General features: G+C 39.6%; 1 protein-coding gene across 1 annotated transcript; it reads right to left on the reverse strand.

The window, feature by feature from the left end:
* Positions 1 to 23,500: 23,500 nt before the first annotated feature.
* LOC113751382 lies at positions 23,501 to 25,079 on the reverse strand. Its single transcript, XM_027295377.1, has 3 exons — positions 24,593 to 25,079; positions 23,675 to 24,436; positions 23,501 to 23,517 (listed from the first exon to the last, which is right to left on the reverse strand). The coding sequence occupies exons 1-3, from the start codon at positions 25,077 to 25,079 to the stop codon at positions 23,501 to 23,503; spliced, it is 1,266 nt and encodes a 421-aa protein (XP_027151178.1).
* Positions 25,080 to 27,076: the final 1,997 nt, after the last annotated feature.

The raw sequence follows: 27,076 nt of genomic DNA on the forward strand, positions 1-27,076 counted from the left end.
CAAGACAGTTTGGGGTTTCAAGGGTTCAAGAATCTCCACCCAAGCCTCAAGAAACTTCAAGATCGTGTTGTGAACAACCAAGAGTTCCACGAAACTCAGATTTTGATACCGCAATCCAAGAACTTAATGAGATTATTTGCGGTCTTCTTCCCTTCCTTCCCCTTTTTTTTTGTGCAAACAACAACAGGAATCAAGTTGGCGGCTACCCTTCTCCTAGCGACACAAACAGATTTTGTTTTGGTTTTGTTGTTTTTTTTTTTTTTTTTGACTCAGCTGGGACTTAATCACGATAACAACAAGATAGCAGGTTGCTGAACAATAAACACACACAAACAATAAGGAGACAATTCGGTCAGATCTACCAATGCAAGTCACGATGACAAGTGCGGCAAAACAGAAAATCCCAATTGACTTAATATGGTGCGACTCGGACACGACTATCAATACTAACTGACACTTCAATTTGCTGGGCATAAACGGTGGAAACAATATCAGCAAGACACGAGCAGGTTTAGCACAATAGTCAATAGAAATTGGCAAAAAAAACAAGATACGGACAGATTGCACGAGATTCAATGGACACAGCAATACGGAAGCGACACTAGGAACACTAGCGGTTAGGTCTAGACACAACACAATTGACTCCTCGAAATCCCAGAATTGAAGACGACAACAGGACAGACCCAAACAATGACCGCCAGACTTGAAAACAAAGGAAGCTCGCGGACAGAAACTCACGGACAGAACGCGACGTGCAAAGAGTTTTTTTTTTTTTTTTTAAACTTAACGAGACGGACACGAAATTAAACACAAAAAGAGGGATAAACGATGTTACCAACAAGCTAGCTCTGATACCAGCTGATACGAATCCCGTTGGTGAGAAGATTCGCGACCCAAGATCGCTTGTTGGATTTGACGTCGGGTGCAAGAAACGGTGGCAGCGGAAACCCTACGACCCCTCTAATCCCCGTGACTACGAACTTGTTGATACTATCTCAACCCGTAATCAAACGAATTAGTGAACCTCAGGCAAGTTGATACGGAATATGGGCCGCTTATGGGCCATGTTTCGGGCTGCAAGAGAATGAATCTTTTAGTAATAGTTTAGTAGCTTATTTTTCAGATTTCTATTTTATTTGGTAGGAATAAGTTCAGTCCAAGACCTCATGTTGAGTTGGATCCGATTTATAGAGTCTAGGCTCACTATTACTTAAGTTGGTTAATTAGCTTTTATTGGGTTATGTTGGGCCAGCTTAAAGCCTTCATTAGGTCGATTATAAGCTGTCCATTAGTTAGCCCTAACTATGATTAGTGAGTTATTAGTTTAGTTGTCAAATCGAATAAGGAAACTTGCATTGTTTCCAACTTGGATTAGGTTTGCTTCTTTGTAAGGCTATAGATAGCCAAGCTTTGATAATTTAAGGGGAGACACTTTTATCAAAAAAACCTAGTGTGAGAATTTTCTCCATACCTTTCGAGCAACCCTTGAACAACTTAGAGTTATACTCTAGTGTTCTTGTTCGGCTTATCAATTCAAGAATCGCACTTGAATTGTGGCGCCTTCTACACTTGCCTGAGGTTCACTAATTCGTTTGATTACGGGTTGAGATAGTATCAACAAGTTCGTAGTCACGGGGATTAGAGGGGTCGTAGGGTTTCCGCTGCCACCGTTTCTTGCACCCAACGTCAAATCCAACAAGCGATCTTGGGTCGCGAATCTTCTCACCAACGGGATTTGTATCAGTTTTTGACATCATTTTGCGGTTTTGGCACCATTGGCACTACGATTATCGGATGGAGGTGCAAGATACACCGTTTCGAAGCTAAGAGATAGTACTACAATGTTGAAGAAGGTACTCAGTCCAGTTTCTAGTTCAATCAGGTCAAAAATTCAATATACTAAACCAGAACGGCAAAAACAGGTTCACCAACCGCATTCTGGTTCAAACATCATAAGTCAGGCTACCTAAATCCAAATCAAGTGATTCCAAAGCCATCTGAAAGCTAAGATACAAGGATACAATTCTTAAGAAGACATCAACAACCAAATCAGAAGAATTCCCAATCAAATTAGCCAATCACAGAAGCAATTCTCAAGTTCGGGTAGAAACAGGGCATCAGGGGTATTTCAGTCTTTTCACAAGTTACGTTGCTCCGATTGACCTGAAATTTTGTAGGCATCTCTAAAATATCATTCCCTACAACTTTGATGTTTTAACCCAAGGTTAATTCGGCCTCTAACTATGATGAACAGTACCAGGCAGAATTGGGGAAAATGAAACCCTAATCTGGAAATTTTTGCTTCAAACCAGAAATTTTCCACTAATCATTACAATTGTCATACCAAAGCTTCATTCTAACCTATACTAGCCCATCATACATGGCTAATCAACATTAAACATATAAAAACAGAAAAATTATGCATAAAATCAAAAATTCATCAAACACCACCAAAAGTCATGAAAACACCCACAAGTTCACCTCCTTAACTCCCACAAGCCACTAATCGACTATTATTAAGGGCAAAAGGAAATTTTCTAGAGAATTTACCTTGAAACTTGAGGAAAGATGATAGCCTAGGGTTTCTTTTACAAGAATCACTCCACCAAGACCTTTGTTCTCCCTTAGATAACACTCTTATGGAAGGGTTTGCGATTCTATCGGTTGAAACTCCAAATTTTAGCAAGAAATGGAAGGAAAATTTGAAGGTTCTCTCTTGGTTTTTCTCCTTACAAGAGCCGGCCAACAAGCTAGAGAAATGAAGTTGTTTTTGGTCAATTTTTGGTTAAATTGGTAAAGTAAGAAATTGGTCAAAGTCCAAAGGTTAACCACTAAGTGACACTTGTCACTTTCATTAATGCATGGCTATCCTTTTGTCCCTCTCACACCAATCCATATAACAACCTTTACTTATCTCTTAACACCTGGTAAAATAAATCCGGTATCCAAAACTTAACCTAACTGGCCGAATTTTTCCAAACTTTCCGCACTAGCGGGTCCCACGTCCGGTATACGTTCTTAATTTCTCAAAAACTAACCGATACTAGAAAATCATCTAAACAAGAATATTTACTCATAAAAAGCATCTAGAAATTTTCCTAATAAAGAAAATGCAGAAAATATGCCATTAAGTAGAATAAATCCCAGAAAATGAGAAAATTACGTGGTCTCACACCCTCTCCCCCTTAAACAAATTTCGCCCTCGAAATTTTACCTTCATTTGCCTCAAATGAGTCCGGAGCTGTTTGGGTGCCTAATGCATAAGCTTTTGCTGGCCCACTAGTTCAGTTCCCCATTTCATTTGCTTGTTTTGTTTTAGCTCCCTCCAGTTGCGGAATACTACCTCCGCGTGACTGTCTCCTCGGACAGTTGCTAACTTGGTGCTCACCACTCCCACAAATCAAGCACTTCCGCCCTTTCCGCCAACAATCGTTCTCGGTATGATTGGCCTTTCCGCAATAGCCATAAGTCAAGTAGGAAGCCATCTTTTGGCTTTCTGGAGAAGTCTCCCCATATCCGGTTTGGCTTCCTTTGGTAGACCTTTCATTTCCCGCCCCTACTGTCCATGGCGGGTAGGACAAAAAGTTCACTTTCTGCATTTTAGAAGGTGTTACTAAGTCACTAGGAGATTCTTCAATCACACTACCAACTGCATCTCTTTTCCGAGTTTGGGAGGCTTTTACTTGTGCCTTTGCATTCTCGATTCGTTGAGCCTTCTCAAGAGCCTCCATAAAAGTATTCACTTGCTCCACGGCTAACGCCTCTTGGATGTCCAAATTCAGTCCCTGTATAAACCGTCTTACTCTTCGCCGTTCAATGGCTACCAGTTCAGAAGCAAACTTGGATAATCTTGTAAATTTTGTTTCATATTCGGCCACACTTAACGTTCCCTGGCGTAACCCAATAAACTCCTCCTCCCTCCTTTCTTGGACTAAAGGTGGGAGGTATTTCTCGTTAAATTCTCTTATGAAGTTTGCCCATGTTCAGATAGTCTGTTCTCTTTCCCACTTTGCTCTAATTACGTTCCACCATGATTGGGCCGGTCCCTCAAATTGAAATACTGCAAAGTTCACTTGCCTTTGCTCAGTGTAGTTTAGGGCTGTGAAGATATTAACCATGGTTTCTATCCATTGTTCAGCCACATCCGGATCGGGCCCTCCAAGAAATTTTGGCGGAGCAAACTTCTGGAACCTTTCAAGAGCCCTATCCTCGCCCATCTCAGGGTTCCGATTTTGGTTTACGGGTATTTGGCCTTGTTGAGCCACCAGTCTCGCCAAAATATCCGTCATTTGTTGCATTGCCGTTGCCATTTGGTCTCCAGTCGCAGCTCTTGATCCCTGCTCTTGCTCGGCTGACGTTTCCCTTTCTCCTCTTGATTCCGGGGTCCGCTTAGTTCCCCGGCCTCGACCACGTCCACGACTACGTCTTCCGTCCATAGATATGTTTTTCCCTCTCTCTTTTCTTTTCTTTTTCCCCAAAAGGTAATTTTAGTAAATAATCACAGTAAATTGACTAAGCACCAATTCCAGCATACCAAATACACAAGTAAACATATATGCACATAACACGCCATATCAAGGAGGCAGATAATCAAATACACAAATACATGTCACAATTACAGATCAAGTTGACAGATAATCATATACACGAATTCACAGGCTAACGTCATGTAGTAGCCATATATGGGTGCATCAAAAGAAAAGGGATACGTTGTCCCACACCCTGTTAACCCCGTCCGGTCTCTCACGTCACTTTCTATCCAACTAGATGTTCATTGGCCTCTTGAAATCACTCTAGCCAGACAAAGCCTATTCATTTCCCAAAAATGCAAATCTCAAATACTGAGCATCGCCTCAACGCCAGAGTACTCGGGCACGAGAATCCGAAATAAGACAATTCACATCTTCGAGCTGGCCAGTCCCAAGAGTAAACTATCTACAATCGAAATTCCTGCCAGACGTACCTCTCTCTGATCCTCAAATACCACAAGAAAGTTAAGGCCTATCACATTCGCAATTCAGAGCTTAGACTCGAACGAGCACTTATTCCTTCATATCTATTCACCACTCAGTCCAGGCTCACTCCACGCAGAGACCACGCGAAGCAGGCTCTGATACCAACTGTGACAGCCCCACCTCACCCTAAGGCGAACCAAAGGGTTCGGCGGGCCGCCTGCCCAGCTCTCGTCGGGACTCAGTCGTTCACTCACACAAATCAGAAATAGAACCACAAGAAAGAGCAAAACAAGGATCCAAAACTTAAAACAAAACTTATATACATTGCTATCTCAGAAAGAAGTACAACCGTCGAGAATACAAAAGTTCTCAAGTCACCATACAACCAGCCCGTGCCAAGCACTAGGGCGAGAACCAAAACCAAAACCAAAACTAGATCTAGCCAGTCGATATAGAGCTCTCGCCCCTGCTCGCCTTCCCCTGTTAAGGAAAACAAAACTAAAGGGATGAGCTAAAAGCTCAGTGAGGTTCCGAACATGGGATCAAGCCATAAATCAAACAACAAGTACAAGAAACATTTACAACATTTACAATAAGTCACACATGAAAAGGATACGTTCGTTCATTCGTTCGTTCTCCTGTTATTCCCCTTATTCCTTCATTCGTTTGAAAATGCATTTTTCATTTATCAATAAAACCCTCGTTCGTTCGTTCGTTCGTTCATTTCATTCAACCCTTCCTGGGCATTGGCCAGGCTCCACCAACCTCCACCAACCTACAAGGTAATACTCGAGTATTACCTTGTAGGTTGGTGGAGGTTGGTGGAGCCTGGCCAATGCCCAGGAAGGGTTGAATGAAATGAACGAACGAACGAGGGTTTTATTGATAAATGAAAAATGTATTTTCAAACGAATGAAGGAATAAGGGGAATGACAGGAGAACGAACGAATGAACGAACGAATGAATGAACGTATCCTTTTCATGTGTGACTTATTGTAAATGTTGTAAATGTTTCTTGACTTATTTTTTGATTTATGGCTTGATCCCATGTTCGGAACCTCACTGAGCTTTTAGCTCATCCCTTTAGTTTTGTTTTCCTTAACAGGGGAAGGCGAGCAGGGGCGAGAGCTCTGTATTGACTGGCTAGGTTTAGTTTTGGTTTTGGTTTTGGTTCTCGCCCTAGTTCTTGGCACGGGCTGGTTGTATGGTGACTTGAGAACTTTTGTATTCTCGACGGTTGTACTTCTTTCTGAGATAGCAATGTATATAAGTTTTGTTTTAAGTTTTGGATCCTCGTTTTGCTCTTTCTTGTGGTTCTATTTCTGATTTGTGTGAGTGAACGACTGAGTCCCGGCGAGAGCTGGGCAGGCGGTCCGCTGAACCCTCTAGTTCGCCTAAAGGGAAGTGGGGCTGTCACATAGCACTCCACATTTCTATGGAGCATATCATCAAATATTCTTTGCATTGCCCTTTGATATGTCGCTCCAACATTTTTCAAGCCAAACGGTATTACTTTATAGCAATAAATTCTCTTGGGGGTGCGGAAGGCAATGAGCTTCTCATCCTCGGGCGCCATGCGTATTTGATTGTAGCCAGATGATCCATCGAGAAAAGATAGTGCTTCATGCCCGATTGTAGCATCTACCGTCAATTCTGTGATGGGGAGCGGAAAATCATCTTTGGGGCAAGTCTCATTTAAGTCCCGAAAATCAACACAAATTCGGATTTGCCCATTTTTCTTCTGTAGACACCAAATTTTTGATTTTTTTAACTTTATTGGTTTAATTAATTTAATTTTGCTTTATTTGTTTCAATTCTAGGGTTTTTATTTTATTTTATTTTATTTTATTTTGTTTTGTTCTAGTTCATTTTATTTTATTATCTATTTATTTTTGTCTTCATACTAAATTTCAACAAAAAAAGGGGAAAAGTGAAAAATACAAAAATACAAAATAATGTGCGAAATAGGTGGAAGTTTGCATGCTAGACAAATGGAGAATATGCAATAGGGACAAGTGTCCCTTTGGATATTAGACAACAAGGCGCCTAAAGAGTTAAATGGAGACACTTGGAGGCCTAAGATTAAAAAAGGAAAAAAAGAAAAAGAAATTAAAAAAGGGGAAAGGGATAGCCGACAGGGGGTGGCGGCTGAGTTTTGGATAAAGAGCAAAAAGGAAAACAAGAAAGATCAGGGGGGAAGGTTTCGGCTAGGCAAGAAAAGAGCCAAGGGAGAAAAACGGCGGGCTGGGTTGAAGATCTGGGAAATCTGGAAAAAAATGAAAAACCAGCATAAGGAAGCTTCGGGCAGGAGGGAACAGAAAAACAAAGAGCTACGGGGAAAAACCTGGAACTTTTGAAGGCTTTTGGGGATTAAGAAAAACAGAGGGAAAGGAAACAGTGGAGGCTTGCGGCTAAGAAAGGCAGAGTAGAAGGGAAAACCAAAGGGACGGTAGAACAACAAGAAAAGAAGCAGAAACGAAAACTAGAAAAAAAGAAGGATAGAAATCAGGAGGCCTGGCTAGGAGCGAAGAAGGATTTAGCAGGGGGAATTGGAACAGCGGCGCCCATCGGACTCTATCCCTTGGTCGGCGGTTGTCCAGTGGGCTTAAGGTATCTCCAGCTGTAGAATCGTCTGGGAAGAAGAAGCTGGCTACCATGGCTGCTGGGATCTTTTAAGTCTCTGAAGCACTTGTGGCGAACTACAAAAACATAGCCGAAAGAGCTGGGACAAAGGGCCAACTGCGGCTGGGGGTAATACAGAGCATGTTAAAAACAAGGTTGGGACAAAGAAGAAGCCTGATTTTCAAGCAATTTTGAGAACTCAAGCTGCTATATCAAGACGATTAAGTGATATGAGCATGCTAAGTCAGGATGATCTGTCACATGATGAAGGAACAAAATCTGGTGCAGTTGAAAGTCCTTCCGCAATTGAAAAGCAAAATGGTGAAGCTCCAGCAATCACGGTTCATGACAAGAAAAATGCACTGATAGCAGCATTCCGCTCAATGCCGTCTCCTCAGAACTGGGTAGGCTGGGCATCGAGGCTATGCAGAGAAGAGTTGTCGCTTCTGTAGTAGCAGCAGAGGCCTTATAAGAGGCCATTACCACCAGAATCTTCCAAGCAAGAGCACTGTAAGTTTTTCTCTTTAAATTTCAGTTCTTATCCATCTGTTGAAATGGGACTGCCGTGGCTTCATCTAGTGTAATTTTCTTGCTAATTGGCCTCAATTTTTGAATATACATGTTCTATGTGTTGATTGGGTCGAATTTCTTTGGGCTTCTGATAAATTTTGGGGCTAATTAATCTCTAATTGAACAAAGAATTCGGTGAAATTCCTTATACCAAGTTGTTGTTCGACAAAATGCCTAAATGAAAGTTCTAATTGAAAAATGACTTGCCTGCATTTTTGCATGTGAAGAAACGACTGAGCAGCAAGTTCAATGCTTTTGTCAAAATGTAACAATTCATTCTGTGGTAGAAAGAAGAGTTCTGTTGTGTTTTTTTATTCATTATTTTAGAATGGCTGTGGTTGAAGATGAATTTTCTAGTGTTTGCCGTCTGCTAGGAAGAACGAAACGGCAAGTCTGATGATTGAGCTGTTTGGAGGATATGATTATTTTCTGATTTACAATTTCAGTCCCTCCATTTTCGTTGGGTTTTGTAATTTAACCCCAAAGTTTTAGGACTTCATAATTTGACCCCAAGACTTTTACAACTGCTTTCAATTGGGACCCTGCTACAATTTCAGATTAGGCCCTGACCTTCATCTTTTCTTCAATTTTGGCCCCAAAGTTCTGGAAATCATGATTAGGCCCTAGAAACTCTCGAACATTTTACAATTGGGTCCTTGGCAGCTTTTACTTTTTGCAACTCCATTGCTTTGTTTGCTTCAATTAGTCACCATGCTTTGTTAAATTGCACTTAATTCATAAGTTTAAGGGTTTTGTAACCAAGTGAGTTTGTGTTTGCATATTTTCTTTAATTTTCCCAAATAAATTGGTACCTTGACCTTTTCTTTTATTTTTGGAGGATAAATAAGTGATTTCACTCCACTAGGGTCTCGACTCAAGGGAGGTACACTCTATCCTTTATCTCCACTTTATTTGACCCTATGTGCATTATATGACTTTATGTGATTAATTGCATGCCTTTAAATATTTTTTTAGTTTACTTATTTTTGTGTAGTCATCTTATTTGTTTTAAATTAGTTTGTTTATTTTAATTTAATTTGTGATCATTTGAAAGGCACTTGAATGCCAAATTTGTAATAGTTAGGTATTTATTTTAATTATTTTATTTCATTTCCCCCATTAGATTGTAGTAGGGCCTCCCCCTAATGTAATAGATAGGGATTTATTTGTTTTATTTTGCTGTGTGATTTGCATGCCTATGTGCTATGTGTTACCGCTTTCTTAGGACGTGCATCTAGATATCATGCCTATGTGTTATGTGCCTTATGTGATCTATGTGTTTATTTGCTTTATTATGCTTTATCTGATTTTCTTAGACTGTAAGAAATGCATGTTATCACGCTAGTCCAATGCTAGCTGTGATTCCTTTCCCGTCACCACACTAGTCCAACGCTAGTTGTGGCTCTTTGTTCCGATTTCCCACTAGTCCAATGCTAGTGAGGATTCATAGACATGGGCTAGTCCAATGCTAGACCCTTAGGAGCCCTTCGCGCGTTAGATCATGATTGTATGATAAAATCACTTCATCTCATGCATGTTTTCCATTTTTCTAGGGTCCTTTATCATTTTTGCATGGCATTCCCCTTATATGTATAGTCCGTATCTCATATTTTCCCTTATGTGTATATTCCTTCCCCCTATGTGCGATACATAACATTAGATTTGTATTTCATTTAAGAATTAGAATTAGGGTAGTGCATTTGCTTGATTAGATTAGGGAATAACCCCTTGGATATGGGATATGGACGAGTTTGGCTTTTCTAGTCTTAGCACGCTCGTATTCCCTCTATTAAAGGGAAAATTGAGTCACGAACATTAGTCCCCCGTACCCGACGTGATGCATTCCCTTAGGTCATGTATATTTGTATTTATATAATTATCTTGTTCGTTTTCCTTTTTTAGAATCTCATATTTCTGCATTATTCGTGACCTCTCCAAAGAATCCGCATTGGGCATCACAATTAATGTGATTGGCACCATTCAAGCTTTAAAGAGAAATTTTGCCCCTCGATGCCCCCCTAGGTCTAGGGTTTGCATTCATATAGTACATCCAAATGTGATAAATCTTTAGGTTAAAACAAGAAAATCTGTGACTAAATCACGCAACTAGCCTTTGTGACAGCCCCACCTTCCCCTAAGGCGAATCAAAGGGGTTAGCGAACTGCCTGCCTAACTCTCGCCAAGACTAACGGTTCGGTATAGAACGAGCTAATACATTCCGGAGCTTACCAACGCGGGTAAACAAATCAAAATGTTAAAATAAAAAAAAATGAAACCGAAGTCGGCTATGAATAGTAACCGACCCGTCAGAATCCAACCAAATATCAAGCAAACATTCACATCTTGAAACTTAGCATTTACAAGCCAAAGTGGCATACAAAAGTATTCAAAAGTGGATACATGTCTGGTTTGCCAAATCAAAAGGAAAACGGTCCCAAAAGTACATTTAGGGTTTCAATACATGAGCTATACAAAAGATATGTTCAACTAGCTCAATTTGGCAGCCAATTGTCAAATCCAGTCCAAAAGTATTTATTTTCCTGTAAGGAAAACAAAAAGGAACAGAAAGGGGTGAGCTTGCGCTCAATGAGGTACCAGACATATAGCAGTAAAATCATGGCATTTCACATTTAACAAATCAGGTACACATGCCAGATGTAAAGTAAATGAACCAATGATTCAAATCAGAAGGATACAGGTGGCTCTCAGGAGCCAAATTCCCATTAGCATCATCGAAACTTGATCAAAATAATAGTTGACACTCCGTCAACGCTAAAGGAGTAACCAATACCGTAGACTCCACTTTCTTCGATTCCTTCCACCTCACATACCCCATCGGGCCCGAAATCCAATCAGATCAGAAATGGTAATACTCGAGTATACCCGGAATCAAGGGTCTCAATACCCAAAGATCCCAAAACAGACTGCCGTGGTTCGTTATCTAATCGACTAGGCCCTTGCCGGCCCCACTCGAGTAACTGGCCACAGGTGTTGAGCTCAGAGGTCACAGAAAGGTCGTTGGACACAAGCTTCCAAACGACGTCAGAACAGATACAGATAACAGATACAGATACAGATACAGATAGCAGATTCAGATACGCATTCAAAATTGGCATATGAACAGACCAGAGAACGAGTGTGATAAAGTACACCCTCGCCTCCCTGTTATCAAAACAGTATTTGGCTCCAACAGTCATAAATCAAGTATTCAGATATTCAGATATTTCACATAACGGGTAGCAGGTAGTGGAACACTCACCGGGGTCAGTACAGATACCTCCCAAAAGAGAGATTTAATCACCAAGAAACCCTAAGATAATCCAAAGAAAACAATTGAAGGTTTCACTTTCAAAATCGAGTATACAGAATGCACATGTGAGGCTCGACTACCAGTCGTATGCCTCGCCAAATAATGATTAAAGCAAGGGTGCAAAACATGAATTTTTGGAAACGAAAAGGTAAAATGAAGACCTAGGCTCAAACAACCCAAAAGTCCTTCGCTCAAATCACAAGTAAATCCAACTAGCCTTCAAGTAAAATTTCGGCAGCATATCCCTTGTGTTTACCTAATTTCCAGCCATCATGGCTTCATTATTTCCTCAAATCAGTCCCAACATCTCGTACAAAAATAATCTCATTCCCAAAAGCCGTTCACTAGGCTTAATGGCATTCAAGTACAAAATTTAGTTAGGAAATGACCGGATATGAAAGTCAAGCCCTAAACTATTCAAATAAACACTATAAGACTCGATTACAAGTCATAAACCAATTCTATATACTACCAAAACAGGGTTCCCTAAGCGTACACAAACAATAGAGGAAACCAGAAAAATCCGGAAATGATTTAGCTTTAGCCCTGAAAAAAATAGTTTTGTCCTCATTTTGCGGTAATGGTACCAAAGGCACTAAGATTATCGGATGAAGGTGAAAGACCCACCGTTTCGAAGCTAAGAGATAGGGCTACAATATTACAGAAGGTCACTCAACGCAGTTTCGAGTGTAACCAGGTCAAAAATGCAAGATACCATACCAGAATCACAAAAACAGATTCACATAACGCATTCTAGCGGAAACATCATAACTCAGGCTCTCCAAGTCCAAATCCAGAAATTCCAAAACCAGCTGAAATCTAAGAAACAGGGTTAAATTGCATCAGAAGGCCTCAACAACCAATTCGGAAGTAATTCCAGCCAAAACAACCAATTACAGGCGCAATTCTTACATTCGGGTAAAACCAGAACAACAATAGTAATTTCAACTTTTATCACTCTACGCTACTCCGATTGACCTGAAATTTTGTAGGAACCTCTAAAATGTTATTCCCTACAACTTTCATGTTTTAAGCCAAGGCCAATTAGGCCTCTAACTAGGAGCTAAAATTCGGGCAGAATGTTCCTTCACAAAACCTAATTTTCTGAAATTTCTTCCAAAACAGAAATTGATTACAATTGTCCACTTTTTCCACCTTCTAGAATCATTATATACCATTTCCAATCATCATAGATAGCCACACAACCATGCTTATATTAAAACAGAAAAATCCCCAAAAATAATAAAATTTCATCACTTCAACCACAAATCAACAAATAATCCATAATATTGCATCTCATACTACCACTAATCATGATTTAAGCATCAATTAAGGGAGGAGGGTGGTTCTTCACAACTCACCTTAGAAACAAGAGAGAGAGATCAATAGGTCCTCTTAGCTTTCCAAATAACTCCACAAATCAACTCACTAACACTAATTGAAGAGGTTTTATGGAAGGAATTCAAGATGAAACGATTAGTTTGTGAGATTGGGCAAGATTGGAGCAAGAAACTTGGAAGCTTTTCTTTCTTTTCTTGTAGGAAGAGGTTCGGCCAAGAGGAAGACAAAAATGAGGAATTTTTGGTGAATTTTTTATTTATTTGGTCAATGGTAAGAAAATGAATAGTGGTCTTACAAGTTCCTCCAATCAAATGGTGACACTTGTCACTTATTTAATGCAAGTCTATCACTTTGTTCCCTCTCACATCAATCCAAATAGCTTCCTCTAATTATCTCTTAACACCCGATAAATTAAACCCAGTATCCGAAACTTAACCTAGTTGGCCGAATTTTTCCGAACTTTTCGCACTAGTGGGTCCCACGTCCGGTATACGCTCTTAATTTCTCAAAAACTATTCGATACTAGAAAAATCATCTAAAAACTATATTTACTCATAAAAATTATCTAGAAAAATTTCCGGATACAGAAAGTGCAGAAAACAAGCCATTGAAGATAAGAAAACCTAGAAAGATAATAAAACCTAGAAAATGGAAAAGTTACGGGTTCTCACAGCCTTGGCTAGGTCGAAGGGGTGCCTTGGATTTTTATCCTTGCCTTCCCCTTTGTCAAATGTGACTCCCGAACCTTTCTTTTGATTTTCGTAGACTAGGAGTCGTTTAAAAGGGGTTTTTCTACTTTTTCCTTTGAAAACTCATTTTTGGTGACTTGGTACACCTTAACTCAATACCAAGTGGCGACTCCGATTTTCGTTCAAAAACCCTTTTTAAACTATATTTTGGGTCAAATCGTCGCATTTCAAAGTCCTATTTAGGCCCATTTCATTATCTTTACTCATTTTCTTTTAAATCAAAAAATTCATTTTTCAAATCAAATTGAAATTCACTTTTTTAAACCATTTATTTATTTTATAAAAAATGGGGCGCGACAGATGGTGACTCCACTGGGGACTTAGAAAGTCCGAGCAAATTTGATTTAGTCAATCTTTTTCTTCTTTTAACCTCTTCATATATCGCATTTGGATGTTTAGGGTTGCATGTTTTCGTTTTTAGGGGTTTTTGCATTTCGCGCGTATCAACTCACTCACTCACCCATTTGGCGTACAATTGTTTTGATGGATGAATGGTTTATGTATGTGATTCCGCGCTTTGCATTGCATTTGGGTGGGGGATATTACCCTAGAGCCTCGCGTTGGTTCTTGATCCCTCCCCTCTAAAGGAGCACTAGCATACGTGCATACGCTTTATTATTTATCCCTCCTTTATTTTTCTTTTAGTGGCTTGTCACGCCACTCCACCCTATTAGGATTAGGCGACCCACTTGGACGTGTGATCACGACACGACGTGTGCGTAGCATGATCCGAGGGGTCACTCAATCTTCCGCTTTAAGCTTTGGGTTAATAGCCTTTAGCTTTTAGTTGAAGGTTGAGGATTTTTTGATAGATTCACTCAGACATGTAGCCGTGACACGACGTGTGCGTAGCAATGTCTGGGGAATCGCTCGAGCCACCGACAAAGAACCTTGGGATTGATGACCTTTGGTTTCCAAGTCTGAAGGCTCGGGGATCTAAAACCAATCGAGTCTAGATGCATTAGTGAGCCAATACCTCATGCATCCATGGTAGTTTGCCAAGGGTAGAGTCTGCCTTACCCTATTAGAGACACCGTTCACGAGGGGAGGGATCCAACCCCTCTATTCCTTTTTTATTGCTTTATCTCTTTGTATTGCTTTGCTACAATGTGTTATGTGTATTCATCAGCCCTAGGAAATAAGAGTCCTGGCATGGTACTCTCTAAGAGTCTACCCCGTTTGATGTGACACGTTTAAATTCAATGCTTCGCATTTGCAGCACGAATACAATTCATTTTAGGCTCACTCCGGCATACAAAAAGGGGTTCCCTTTAGGTCACGTTTCATTTGTGTACTGCATATTTATGCGCTTTGATAAAATGGCATCATGCATAAACCCTAGAAAGGGAATGCCATTTAGGGGATCCCGTGTTAGGAATAAGCCACCTCGTGTCTCGGATACTTAATCCAAGGAGACTTGCACGTTTACATTTTGTACCATCCAAAGGGGTAGTGCACGAGATAAGGTAGGATCCGATCATTTTCATAGAGCGATCTTTGGAATATGAGCGTCTAATAATCACCTTTTGGCAATTTTATCAAAATTGGTAAAAATCCCTTGCATAAAGGACATTAATCTGAAGAAATTCACAAATAATTCCTCACTATTGAGACGATAAATAAACTGAGGCCAAAAATTTGATTTTAGAAGGCTCGTAGACTAATGTATCGCAATAAATTTTTGAATCTACCAATGGATAGATTGATTTTTTTTTTAAAATAAGCTGTCAATTCCATTCAATTCATTGGACCATTTTATTCATCAATTTCATCCAGTCCATTTTATCGATTTGTTCATTTTTAGGGCAACCTAGTCGATTTTGAATTCATTTGGCTAGTTTACCCATTTTAGGGCAATCTAGTTGATTTTGAATAGATCACCAATTTCATTCAATTCATTTAATTAGTTTACCCATTCTTAGGGCAATCTTATCGATTTTGAATTTCGTCCGATCCATTTGACTAATTTGCCTAGTTTTAGGGCAATTCGGTCGATTTTGAATAAATCATCATTTCACTCGATCTGTTTGATCAATTGATTTCATTCAATTCATTTGATTAGTTTAATTCTTTTTTAGGGTTATCCATTCAATTTTGAATAAATAATCAAATTTCATTCAATGCATTTGACCATTTTACCCTTTTTAAGGTGATCCGGTCAATTTTTGAATAAATCATCAATCTCATCCAACCCAGTCGACTAATTAGGGTTTTAATGTCAAATTTCAAATTGATAAAACCTAGTTGTTTTTAAGAAAATCACCCATTGCATTTATTTGATTTGGGTGAATCAGGGTTTTGATCTGTGTTAGGAAATTTCAGATTTCTTCAATAACAAGCTCGCCAAAGTTAAATTAATTTGTATAAATTCTTGTGCCAACCAAAACCAATCATTCATTCGGATTTGTCCTCATTTTGTTGGAGATCACCCGCTGTTCAATTGGTCCAAAATTTTCAAATTACTTTCCAATCAAATGTCAATAAGTTGATCGGACCCCTCAGGTATGGTATAGTGCCTACCCTAGAGGATTGCATTTTCATGTTAGACCTACCATTGGCATAAAAGGGCTCCCCCATAGGACATGCATACCAATTTTTTATTCTTGCTTACTGACTCGGGGTATTCTTCTTTTTATTTTTCCCCCTTCCCTTGCATTCATAAAAATGTTTCAATAAGGTGGAAATATTTTTCTATATCTGATAACAATTTTGATCCGATAAAGTTTGAAAGGTAATACTTGATTCTTGGGCAGACCCTGCAATGAAAACATGAAGGATCTATTTGGAAACGCTAGACTAAAACCTCTAAGAGTCTTCATCATTATTTTTCAAAGAAAAGAAAAATTCTGTTCCGAAAAGGAGGCAAACAAGTATGTATATGTGGAGCTCTTCAGAAGTCTTTCTCTTCTCATTTGTAGAAATTTTGTTTCAAACTTTTTCAGCAATAAAGTTTGTTTTATTTATATAATTGTTGTTTTGTATATAATCATGTATATTTCATTCTTTTTTGGCTATTTGAGGGATTTCATGATGAATTTTAGGAAATAAGACCGAATTGAGATTTTTCAACCTCTAGCCTGAGAATTCACAAGTGTATGCTTTCTAAAAGCTGCACATACGCTAGCTTGGTGATCCGAGCTATACAATAAGAGTGCTCAAAATTAAAAGAGGTCACTCAAAAGACTCAATGCAATACCTCTTTCTCTTTCACTGTACAATTGATATTTTGCCCACTTCTATAAAATCAGTCACATTGATTGATAAATTGGGGCAACTTTTGCTTGAAAATGTTCAAGGTGTCTAATCCGGTTCAATCACATCTAAGTGAAAGCAAAAATGTGCATTATTCTTGTTTGTTTTGAAAATTTGGAATGATACTTCGAGCATTCGTTTCTCTACTTATACAGATTTTATCATTTGCTCTCCCATTTGAGCCTTTGAAAGAATAATTTCGTTTCAAATAAGAGCTTTGATGATCACTACCCTATATTGGAAGATTTTCAAATATCAAAAAAGGGAGTGGATTTTCAATGACCATTTCGTTACTTTGGTTGTCATGAGGTGTAAGAATGATACTTTAGCCATCGTTTCTACAACCTAAACATCATTTATCCCTTGCATCCTCATTTGAGCTAAAATTGGTGGTTCTTTTTGAGTGCACTTATGATCGTACCCCACATTGGGGAAGGAGATTGGAGAATTTTCCAAAAGGGGAAAAAGCAAAAATGCTAAAGAGGGAATAACAAATTGGAGAAATTTGACTCTACCTGGGCTTCAATTATGAAAAAAGAGAAGAAAAGAAAAGAAGAAGAAAGGGAAAAGAAAAGGAAAAGTTTTGTCCGGCGGATCACCTATGTTTCACAGATATGGATGAACAAGGGTCTTCCTCAGTCAGTTAATTCAGCTACAAGAAAGAATTTCCCATTAATGAAAGTTTCCTTTCAGAGTTAATGTAAGGAACGGAAAAAAAATAAAAGTCAGGCCCTCTTCTTTTCCAATCAGACATTCTATCCCTAGTTATCCCTTTTGAGCCTTCAGAATAAATTATTTCGTTTGGCAACCCCTGAGAATCGCAAACCCCACACTGGGGCAAGTTTGAGTAGAAAAGGGAAAAGTTTCAAGAAGTGAAAAGTGATAATGCAACAAAATCAAAAGACAAAAGAAGAAAAGAGAACTTCAGTTCAAAAATAAATTGGGGCAAATTTTGTGAAAGTTCAAAAGAATGGCAGAAGGCCGAAAAATCAAAAGAAGAAAGAAAATGAAAGAGAAAAAGCCTCAATTGAGCATAAATTGGGGCAAATTCTGATTTAGCCCTAAAATAGGGTTGGCGCAACAATGCGATCTCGGATTCTTCAAACCGTTTTTGAAATCCGCTTTCAAGCCTTAACTTTTCTAAGCACCCCACCTGACCCCATTACAAAAGTCGAAAGTCCTGACTTCTGTTCTTTGCAATATCTCTGTCAAGAAATTTTCTAATTGGCAAGTGATGCTCCTATACTGAAGCCAAGAAATTTTTTTAGATGTATTTCTGAATTGATTAGCTGTGAAGTTGACAAACATCTGAAAATCCGCCAGGCCACCTTTGAAAAGAAAAGGGAAAAGAAAATAAATACAAAGAAAATGGAAAAGATTTGATGGTGAAGTCCCCATTAAGTGATGACACCAAATCTAAGATCTTTGAGTTCAAAATAGGGGCAATTTTGGAAAAAGGCGATCTTCGGTGCAATGTCCTTGAAAGACTTATTCTTTAACTATCATTTTTAAGCCACATTACAAGCTCATAAAGTCCATCGCTGACTTATCCCTCATGACGACCCAAAGTGAGGATTATGCTCGTAAGAAATCCATCAATCATTTGTGATCATAAGGGTATAACCAGTTTTCACATGTTTAGCTATCGTTTCTACCGATATGTTGCAAGTTTATGAAGCTTATATGTTGACTACGTTTTCTTAAGAAATAAGGGTGACAAGCTGTTTGCTTTCACTAAGATGTGTTATCGAATGGGCACAAAAATAAGACAAATCTTGACCTCCCATTCCCCTTAGCCATTTCCAAATCAGAAATAACGCCCACTTGATTGGTCCTGAAAGATGAGGAAGAACTCTTCTGTAATTTGGTGTTACTCTGAGAGATTCATCATGAAATTTCTGCATGAGTTCAAACTCAACGTTTAAATTTCTTCACGTTGTATATATGATTACTTTCTAAGTTTTAGAAAGTGCGATTTCTCTTTGTTCAAATAAATGGGGAATCATCTGAACAAATTTTTGCAATCAAAGAAGCCCACACTGAGGCAAATTTTTATTTGTGAGATTTCGCGAAATAAGCCCACACAGGGGCAAATATTTTTGTAATACATTTGAGGATTTCGCACAAGAATCAAGTAATATACTTTCAAATCAATCACACTGCTCTTTCCATCAGTAGTAGTTGCAATATGTTAAAATGAAGTGCATGTTGTACTTTGGCAAGCCCCCTGTGCAGGTATCCATGGCTGAAATCGATGAAGAACCGTAAGTCAGAATCTTACGAATCAAGGCCTCAAGGAGGAGCAACCATACCATAATGCAAATCAATTGATCAGTTGCGCAATAATTGGTGGAAATTGGGGCAAATTATTTTCGAAAAGATTCTCAAAAATCAAACTTGATTTAATTTCTTGTTCCTTGACAAATTTCAATTTTTTGTTGATGAAATCTCACCGCCCGCCGCACACCCTTCCATTCCCCATTCTTGACAACCACATTTAATTCACCGATTTCGCCACCGTTAGCATCGAGTCTATCTCACTAACGTGTGCATTTTTCTTCTACCACCGTTAGCATTGAGTTTATCTCACTAACGTGTGTGTTTTAATTCTCAAGGCAGGCTCGGGTGCTATCCCACTGACCGACCGATTATCAAGGCAGGCTCGGGTTCAATCCCACTGACCGATCACCATGGCGGGCTTGGGTTTAATCCCACTGACCCGTTATTAAGGCAGGCTCGGGTTTAATTCCACTGACCAATTCATCACTGGGGCAAATTTTTGGATGATTCTTCAAGTGAATCTTATATAGTTTCTTCATACATACCAGCATTTCTTTTGCATCGCCACTAGCCGTTGGGTCAGTCTCACTAGTGCGCATTTCTTTTATTCTGCCACTAGCCGTTGGGTCAGTCCCACTAGCATGCGTTTCATTTTTCATTGCCGTTAAACATGGGTCAGTCCTACTAGCGTGCACTTCATGTTTCACTGCCACTAGCCGTTGGGTCAGTCCCACTAGTAAGCATTTTATTTGCATGCGTTTCATTTTCATTGCCGTTAAACATGGGTCAGTCCCCCACTAGTGTGCACCGTTAAACATGGGTCAGTCCCACTAGCGTGCATTCATGTTTCATTGCCACTAAACATGGGTTAGTCCCACTAGTGTGCATTTTGTTTTCTTTGCCGCTAAACATGGGTCAGTCCCACTAGCGCGCATTTCATTTTCGTTGCCGTTAAACATGGGTCAGTCCCACTAGCGTGCATTCTTTGCCGCTAAACATGGGTCAGTCCCACTAGCGCGCATTTCATTTTCGTTGCCGTTAAACATGGGTCAGTCCCACTAGCGTGCATTTTATTTTTCTTTGCCGCTAAACATGGGTCAGTCCCACTAGTGTGCATTTCATTTGCATTGCCGCTAAACATGGATCAGTCCCACTAGCGTGCATTTCATCTTTATTGCCACTAAACATGAGTCAGTCCCACTAGTGTGCATCCCATGATTTTAAATTTTGTTCGGGTTAGTCCCATGATTTTGAATTTCTTGCTCGAGTCAGTCCCGTTTTAATTTTCTGGTTCGGGTCAGTCCCATTTTAAATTTCTGGTTCAGATCAGCCCGTTTTAAATTTCTCATTTGGGTCAGTCCCATTTCAAAATTTTTTCGTTAAAGGATTCAGTCCTCATTTCAAAAGCGTCAGTCGTTCGAGCGGTTTTGCTGCCGAATGACACATGTAAGTATTTGGTGTCTATTTCTTTGTCTCAAGTTTTTTCAAAACTCAGACAAAGAGGGGCAAACTGTAGACACCAAATTTTTGATTTTTTTAACTTTATTGGTTTAATTAATTTAATTGTGCTTTATTTGTTTCAATTCTAGGGTTTTTATTTTATTTTGTTTTGTTCTAGTTCATTTTATTTTATTATTTATTAATTTTTGTCTTCACACTAAATTTCAACAAAAAAAGGGGAAAAGTGAAAAATGCAAAAATACAAAATAATGTGTGAAATAGGTGAAAGTTTGCATGCTAGACAAATGGAGAATATGCAATAGGGACAAGTGTCCCTTTGGATATTAGACAACAAGGCACCTAAAGGGTTAAATGGTAGACACTTGGAGGCCCAAGATTAAAAAAGGAAAAAAAGAAAAAGAAATAAAAAAAAAGGGGAAAGGGATAGCCGACAGGGGGTGGCGGCTGAGTTTTGGATAAGAGCAAAAAGGAAAACAAGAAAGATCAGGGGGGAAGGTTTCGGCTAGGCAAGAAAAGAGCCAAGGGAGAAAAAAGGCGGGCTGGGTTGAAGATTCTGGGAAATCTGGAAAAAACCGAAAAACCAGCATAAGGAAGCTTCGGGCAGGAGGGAACAGAAAAACAAAGAGCTACGGGGAAAAACCTGGAACTTTTGAAGGCTTTCGGGGATTAAGAAAAACAGAGGGAAAGGAAACAGTGGAGGCTTGCGGCTGAGAAAGGCAGAGTAAAAGGGAAAACCAAAGGGACGGCAGAACAACAAGAAAAGAAGCAGAAACGAAAACTAGAAAAAAAGAAGGATAGAAATCAGGAGGCCTGGCTAGGAGCGAAGAAGGATTTAGCGGGGGGAATTGGAACAGCGGTGCCCATCGGACTCTATCCCTTGGTCAGCGGTTGTCCAGTGGGCTTAAGGTATCTCCAGCTGTAGAATCGTCTGGGAAGAAGAAGCTGGCTACCATGGCTGCTGGGATCTTTTAAGTCTCTGAAGCACTTGTGGCGAACTACAAAAACATAGCCGAAAGAGCTGGGACAAAGGGCCAACTGCGGCTGGGGGTAATACAGAGCATGTTAAAGACAAGGTTGGGACAAAGAAGAAGCCTGATTTTCAAGCAATTTTGAGAACTCAGGCTGCTATATCAAGACGATTAAGTGATATGAGCATGCTAAGTCAGGATGATCTATCACATGATGAAGGAACAAAATCTGGTGCAGTTGAAAGTCCTTCCGCAATTGAAAAGCAAAATGGTGAAGCTCCAGTAATCACGGTTCATGACAAGAAATGCACTGATGGCAGCATTCCGCTCAATGCCGTCTCCTCAGAACTGGGTAGGCTGGGCATGGAGGCTATGCAGAGAAGAGTTGCCGCTTCTGTAGCAGCAGCAGAGGCCTTAGAAGAGGCCATTACCACCAGAATCTTCCAAGCAAGAGCACTGTAAGTTTTTCTCTTTAAATTTCAGTTCTTATCCATCTGTTGAAATGGGACTGCCGTGGCTTCATCTAGTGTAATTTTCTTGCTAATTGGCCTCAATTTTTGAATATACATGTTCTATGTGTTGATTGGGTCAAATTTCTTTGGGCTTCTGATAAATTTTGGGGCTAATTAATCTCTAATTGAACAAAGAATTCGGTGAAATTCCTTATACCCAGTTGCTGTTCGACAAAATGCCTAAATGAAAGTTCTATTTGAAAAATGACTTGCCTGCATTTTTGCATGTGAAGAAACGACTGAGCAGCAAGTTCAATGCTTTTGTCAAAATGTAACAATTCATGCTTTATCTGATTTTCTTAGACTGTAATAAATGCATGTTATCACGCTAGTCCAATGCTAGCTGTGATTCCTTTCCCGTCACCACACTAGTCCAACGCTAGTTGTGGCTCTTTGTTCCGATTTCCCACTAGTCCAATGCTAGTAAGGATTCATAGACATGGGCTAGTCCAATGCTAGACCCTTAGGAGCCCTTCGCGCGTTAGATCATGATTGTATGATAAAATCACTTCATCTCATGCATGTTTTCCATTTTTCTAGGGTCCTTTATCATTTTTGCATGGCATTCCCCTTATATGTATAGTCCGTATCTCATATTTTCCCTTATGTGTATATTCCTTCCCCCTATGTGCGATACATAACATTAGATTTGCATTTCATTTAAGAATTAGAATTAGGGTAGTGCATTTGCTTGATTAGATTAGGGAATAACCCCTTGGATATGTGATATGGACGAGTTTGGCTTTTCTAGTCTTAGCACGCTCGTATTCCCTCTATTAAAGGGAAAATTGAGTCACGAACATTAGTCCCCCGTACCCGACGTGATGCATTCCCTTAGGTCATGTATATTTGTATTTATATAATTATCTTGTTCGTTTTCCTTTTTTAGAATCTCATATTTCTGCATTATTCGTGATCTCTCCAAAGAATCCGCATTGGGCATCACAATTAATGTGATTGACACCATTCAAGCTTTAAAGAGAAATTTTGCCCCTCGATGCCTCCCTAGGTCTAGGGTTTGCATTCATATAGTACATCCAAATGTGATAAATCTTTAGGTTAAAACAAGAAAATCTGTGACTAAATCACGCAACTAGCATTGGCTAGGTCGAAGGGTGCCTTGGATTTTTATCCTGGCCTTCCCCTTCGTCAAATGTGACTCCCGAACCTTTCCTTTGATTTTCGTAGACTAGGAGTCGTTTAAAAGGGGTTTTTCTACTTTTTCCTTTGAAAACTCATTTTTGGTGACTTGGTACACCTTAACTCAATACCAAGTGGCGACTCCGATTTTCGTTCAAAAACCCTTTTTAAATTATATTTTGGGTCAAATAGTCGCATTTTCAAGTCCCATTTAGACCCATATTTTTTCATTTTTCTTTTTTCATCAAAATTCACTTTTTAAACCATTTATTTATTTTATAAAAAATGGGGCGCGACATCTTCCTTACGGGGACAATGCTAGTAATCTATGTTGGATATTTCACTTCTCGTATGAATCTAAATTCAATCAATCTATTTATCTCATTTTCTATCAGAGGAATCAATTCGGGCCGAAAGCGCCTTTGAGTTTGCTTGACAGGTTTTGTTCCTCGCTTGACCGACAAATTATGAACGGCGATCCTTGGATCCAAACCAGACATTTCTGAGTAATTACAGGCGAAGACGTCCCTGAACTCGAGCAGCAAATCAACATAGTCTTTCTCTTCTTCAGGAGTCATACAAGAACTTATGTAAATTGGACAAGGATCGTTGCTTGTGCCAAGGTTAATCTCCTTTAGCACATCGACTGTATTTGTTACCTTTTGTTCAAGTTCAGGGGGAGTGTCATCCGCATCTTCTTCTTCTTCTTCGGGATCACTGATCGTAATATGATGACAGGAAGCCATACTTTCTTCACCCTGTTCTTCAAAAATGGTTTCAATTCTTACATTGAATAAGTCTCCATAGTGCATGAAGAAATTGGAGACTTGCTTTCTTGGTGCGTTCTTCTTTATTGGAATAAGATTTTCTTCCTTGACAACTTGGTACTCTTGCTTTTTACTGTCTAATCTTTCATAGACGGGCGGTTTCAAATCTTTCGACTGCGGGCCAAGTCTGTCAAATACAGAAGTACGTTTTGACTTATTTTCCAACCTATCGAACACAGATCTCCTTCGGCTTGTGACCTCCATTTCCTCGTTTACATAGTTACAACTTGCCCTTTTAATCATTATACGCATTGGAGAAGGCGGTTGATAACTAAGACCCATCGACGAACTTTCAACATTATAGTCTTTTTCTTTCAACATTTTCTGTGTAGGTGTTAATCCACGAGTCTTCTCGCCAGTCACCTCAGGAGGGAGTTTGCCCAATGCATGCTTTTCATTTGAGTTATAACTGGCCTTAGCAAGAAGTCTATATACGTTTGGATCAAAACCTTCTTGAGTCCGATTAGTTGGCAGTGAGTAATGTTCTACTGCCGGTTCTTCTTTGGGACGAACAAATCCTTACAAGCTCGCTTTCTCACTTTTAACAGGTTCTATTTTGGTGAGCGGAACATTTAATGTGTTATTCCTGATAAAAGAAGACTGACCTTCTTCTCTCTTTGATCTTGGAATATAACGCAAAATGGGTACTTTGGAATCTTGACTTTCTTCCCTTGCTGATTCTTTCCTTTTTGCTTCTTTTTGAAGATAAAATTTGACGTCGGTAAAGTGAGTCTCAACCTTAGTGAAAGGTTTATCATCGGCAACAACCTTCTTAACTATACCGTCTCGACAATATTTGAAACATTGATGCAGAGTAGACGGTATAATTTCATTCTCGTGAATCCAGGGTCGTCCCAAGAGCATATTATAAGAGGTTTTGGCTTCAATGATAAGAAATAACGCACTTGAAGATAACTCACCAATGAGCAATTCAAGCCTTATGAGACCAATTGCTCTTTGCCCCCCTTGGTTAAATCCTTGGATCATGAGGCGGCTCTGGGAGAGTTCATCGCTTGAGATTCCTAGTTCTTTCATAGCACGTACGGACATAATATTGACAGCAAATCCCCCATCAATGAGTATCCGATTCATCTTCTGTTCTCGGATATACGCACTAACAAACAAAGGTCGATTGTGGATTTTGAACTCAACGGTTAAATCGTCATCATAAAAAATAATAGTCATTGCACAATCCACTGGTGGTTTATCATCGATTTTGAGTTTTTCCTCAAATTTAATGCCAATTTGTGTGATTTGAGGATTTTCAGCTTTGACGACATTACAAGAAGTGGAATTATCAGCATCGTCACTTAAATACCCCTTGGGTATAAATTCTCTCAGTGTCACGGGCTGTCGAATCTCTTGAAGGAGCTGGAAATCTGAAGGAATTGGCGTTGTGGCCACTCCTTTTTATTTCTTTGTTGCATTTCATTGTTTCATTGTCACTTTAGGCTTTGTCGAACGAATGCTTTTCGAAAAGATGTACTTCTTTATTTTTTGCTTGCAATTTCTCTTTCGAGTGACTAAAGTCCATCCTTCATTGTCATCTTCAATAACGTCTTCAATTGAGGATTTTTCAAGCTCCTTAGACAAAGCACTACTTGATGTGGATAAAACTTCTATCGGACAACACACAGACCCAAACATTATTGTTGTTTGGTTTGCCGATGCTTTATCTTCCTCGAGAAGGATTTTCCCTTGACAGGCCAATTCCATAATTTTGTCTTTAAAGACAAAACATTTAGTGAGATGGTGGCCAATCAAGCGATGATAACAACAATAATTTGGATCATTGATTTGACTGGCTTCCTCTAGGCGCTTCATATCGGGAAGTTCAAGAAATTTCTCCTTGAAAAGATCATCAAACATCCCTTGTAAGTCAGACTCAAGGAAGGGGTACTCCTTTTCTTGCATCTCTTTTAAAGTAGGTCTTCTTACTGACCTATTTTGGGAGGAATCCAACTTCTCAGTGACCTTTCGACTCACTTTGATAGAAATTTTCATGGGGGCTGTATTTATTGCCATGGACTCCTTATTACTGAGTCTTGAAGGAAGTTTGGCCCCTTTTTTATTTTCTTGTCTTTCATTACTTTGACGAGGCGGCTGAACTCGCGGAGCTTGAATAGGAAGCCCATCAATTGCATTAGCTGTGATGCTTAATTCCATATCATGAGCACGAGTAGCTAATTCTTCAAATGTGTTTGGACGTATACCATGTAGAATGTAACTTAAGCTCCAATGCATTCCTCGGATGCACATTTCTATGGCAGAGAGTTCTGACAGTCTGTCCTTGCAGTTGAGACTCAGACTTCTTCACCTATCAATGTAGTTGACCACAGGTTCATCCTTCCATTGACGAGTGTTAGTCAACTCTAGCATACTGACGGTTCTTCTAGTGTTGTAGAAGCGATAACTGTTGATGGACCCCGGAGTGAGATCAGTGTACCAATCAAACGCGTTGTCCTTCAAGGATCGGACGAACTGTTTGACTAGCAGGTCACCATAGGTTCCAGCGTTATTGCAGGTTTCGACAAAATGGGCCACATGTTGTTTTGGACTATCTTTCCCATCGAACTGTTGAAACTTAGGCGGTTGATATCCAGCAGGCATTGCTAGGTTGTCAATTCTTGCAGTGTAAGGCTTGGAGTAGGTAAAGCTTGACTTTGAACCACTCTCATTTTTGTCTTTAATCACGTCTTTAACAAGTTCCTTCAGTTGTTCTACAGGGATAGTTCCCTCGGCAGTCACATATACTTCCTTCACCTTGTCCTTGCCTTTGGATGAGGGAATTTCGCGCTCTTGGTGCTCCTTAGGGTTCGCATGGGTTCCTTCAGGAACGTGATCTTTCTGAGTGAGCAGTTGAGCGATAAGAGCATCTTGATCCTTGATGTGTTTCATCATGGTCTCCATCATCTTGCACATGTTCGAAACTTGTTTCTCGAGACTTAAAGTGTTTGTCATCATGGCAGGCATTGCAGCAGAAGAAGCAGCAGAATCTTCAATAGAAAATCTTGACTGACAAGTTTCATGTGAAGAGGCTGATCCAGTGTTTGATGAATCATCATCATGCTTAGAAAATTTGGATTCGG

The sequence above is a fragment of the Coffea eugenioides genome, chromosome 11 (assembly GCF_003713205.1).
Source record: "Coffea eugenioides isolate CCC68of chromosome 11, Ceug_1.0, whole genome shotgun sequence".
NCBI classification, from domain to species: Eukaryota; Viridiplantae; Streptophyta; class Magnoliopsida; order Gentianales; family Rubiaceae; genus Coffea; species Coffea eugenioides.

Bases quoted from the DNA above. Each gene is read 5' to 3' on its own strand.
- LOC113751382 (XM_027295377.1), bottom strand. From the start codon at position 25,079: ATGAATCGGATACTCATTGATGGGGGATTTGCTGTCAATATTATGTCC. The intron at 24,437-24,592 runs GTCAGTCTTCTT...GGACTCAAGAAG, and splicing joins AAGATCAAAGAGAGAAGAAG to GTTTTGATCCAAACGTATAT.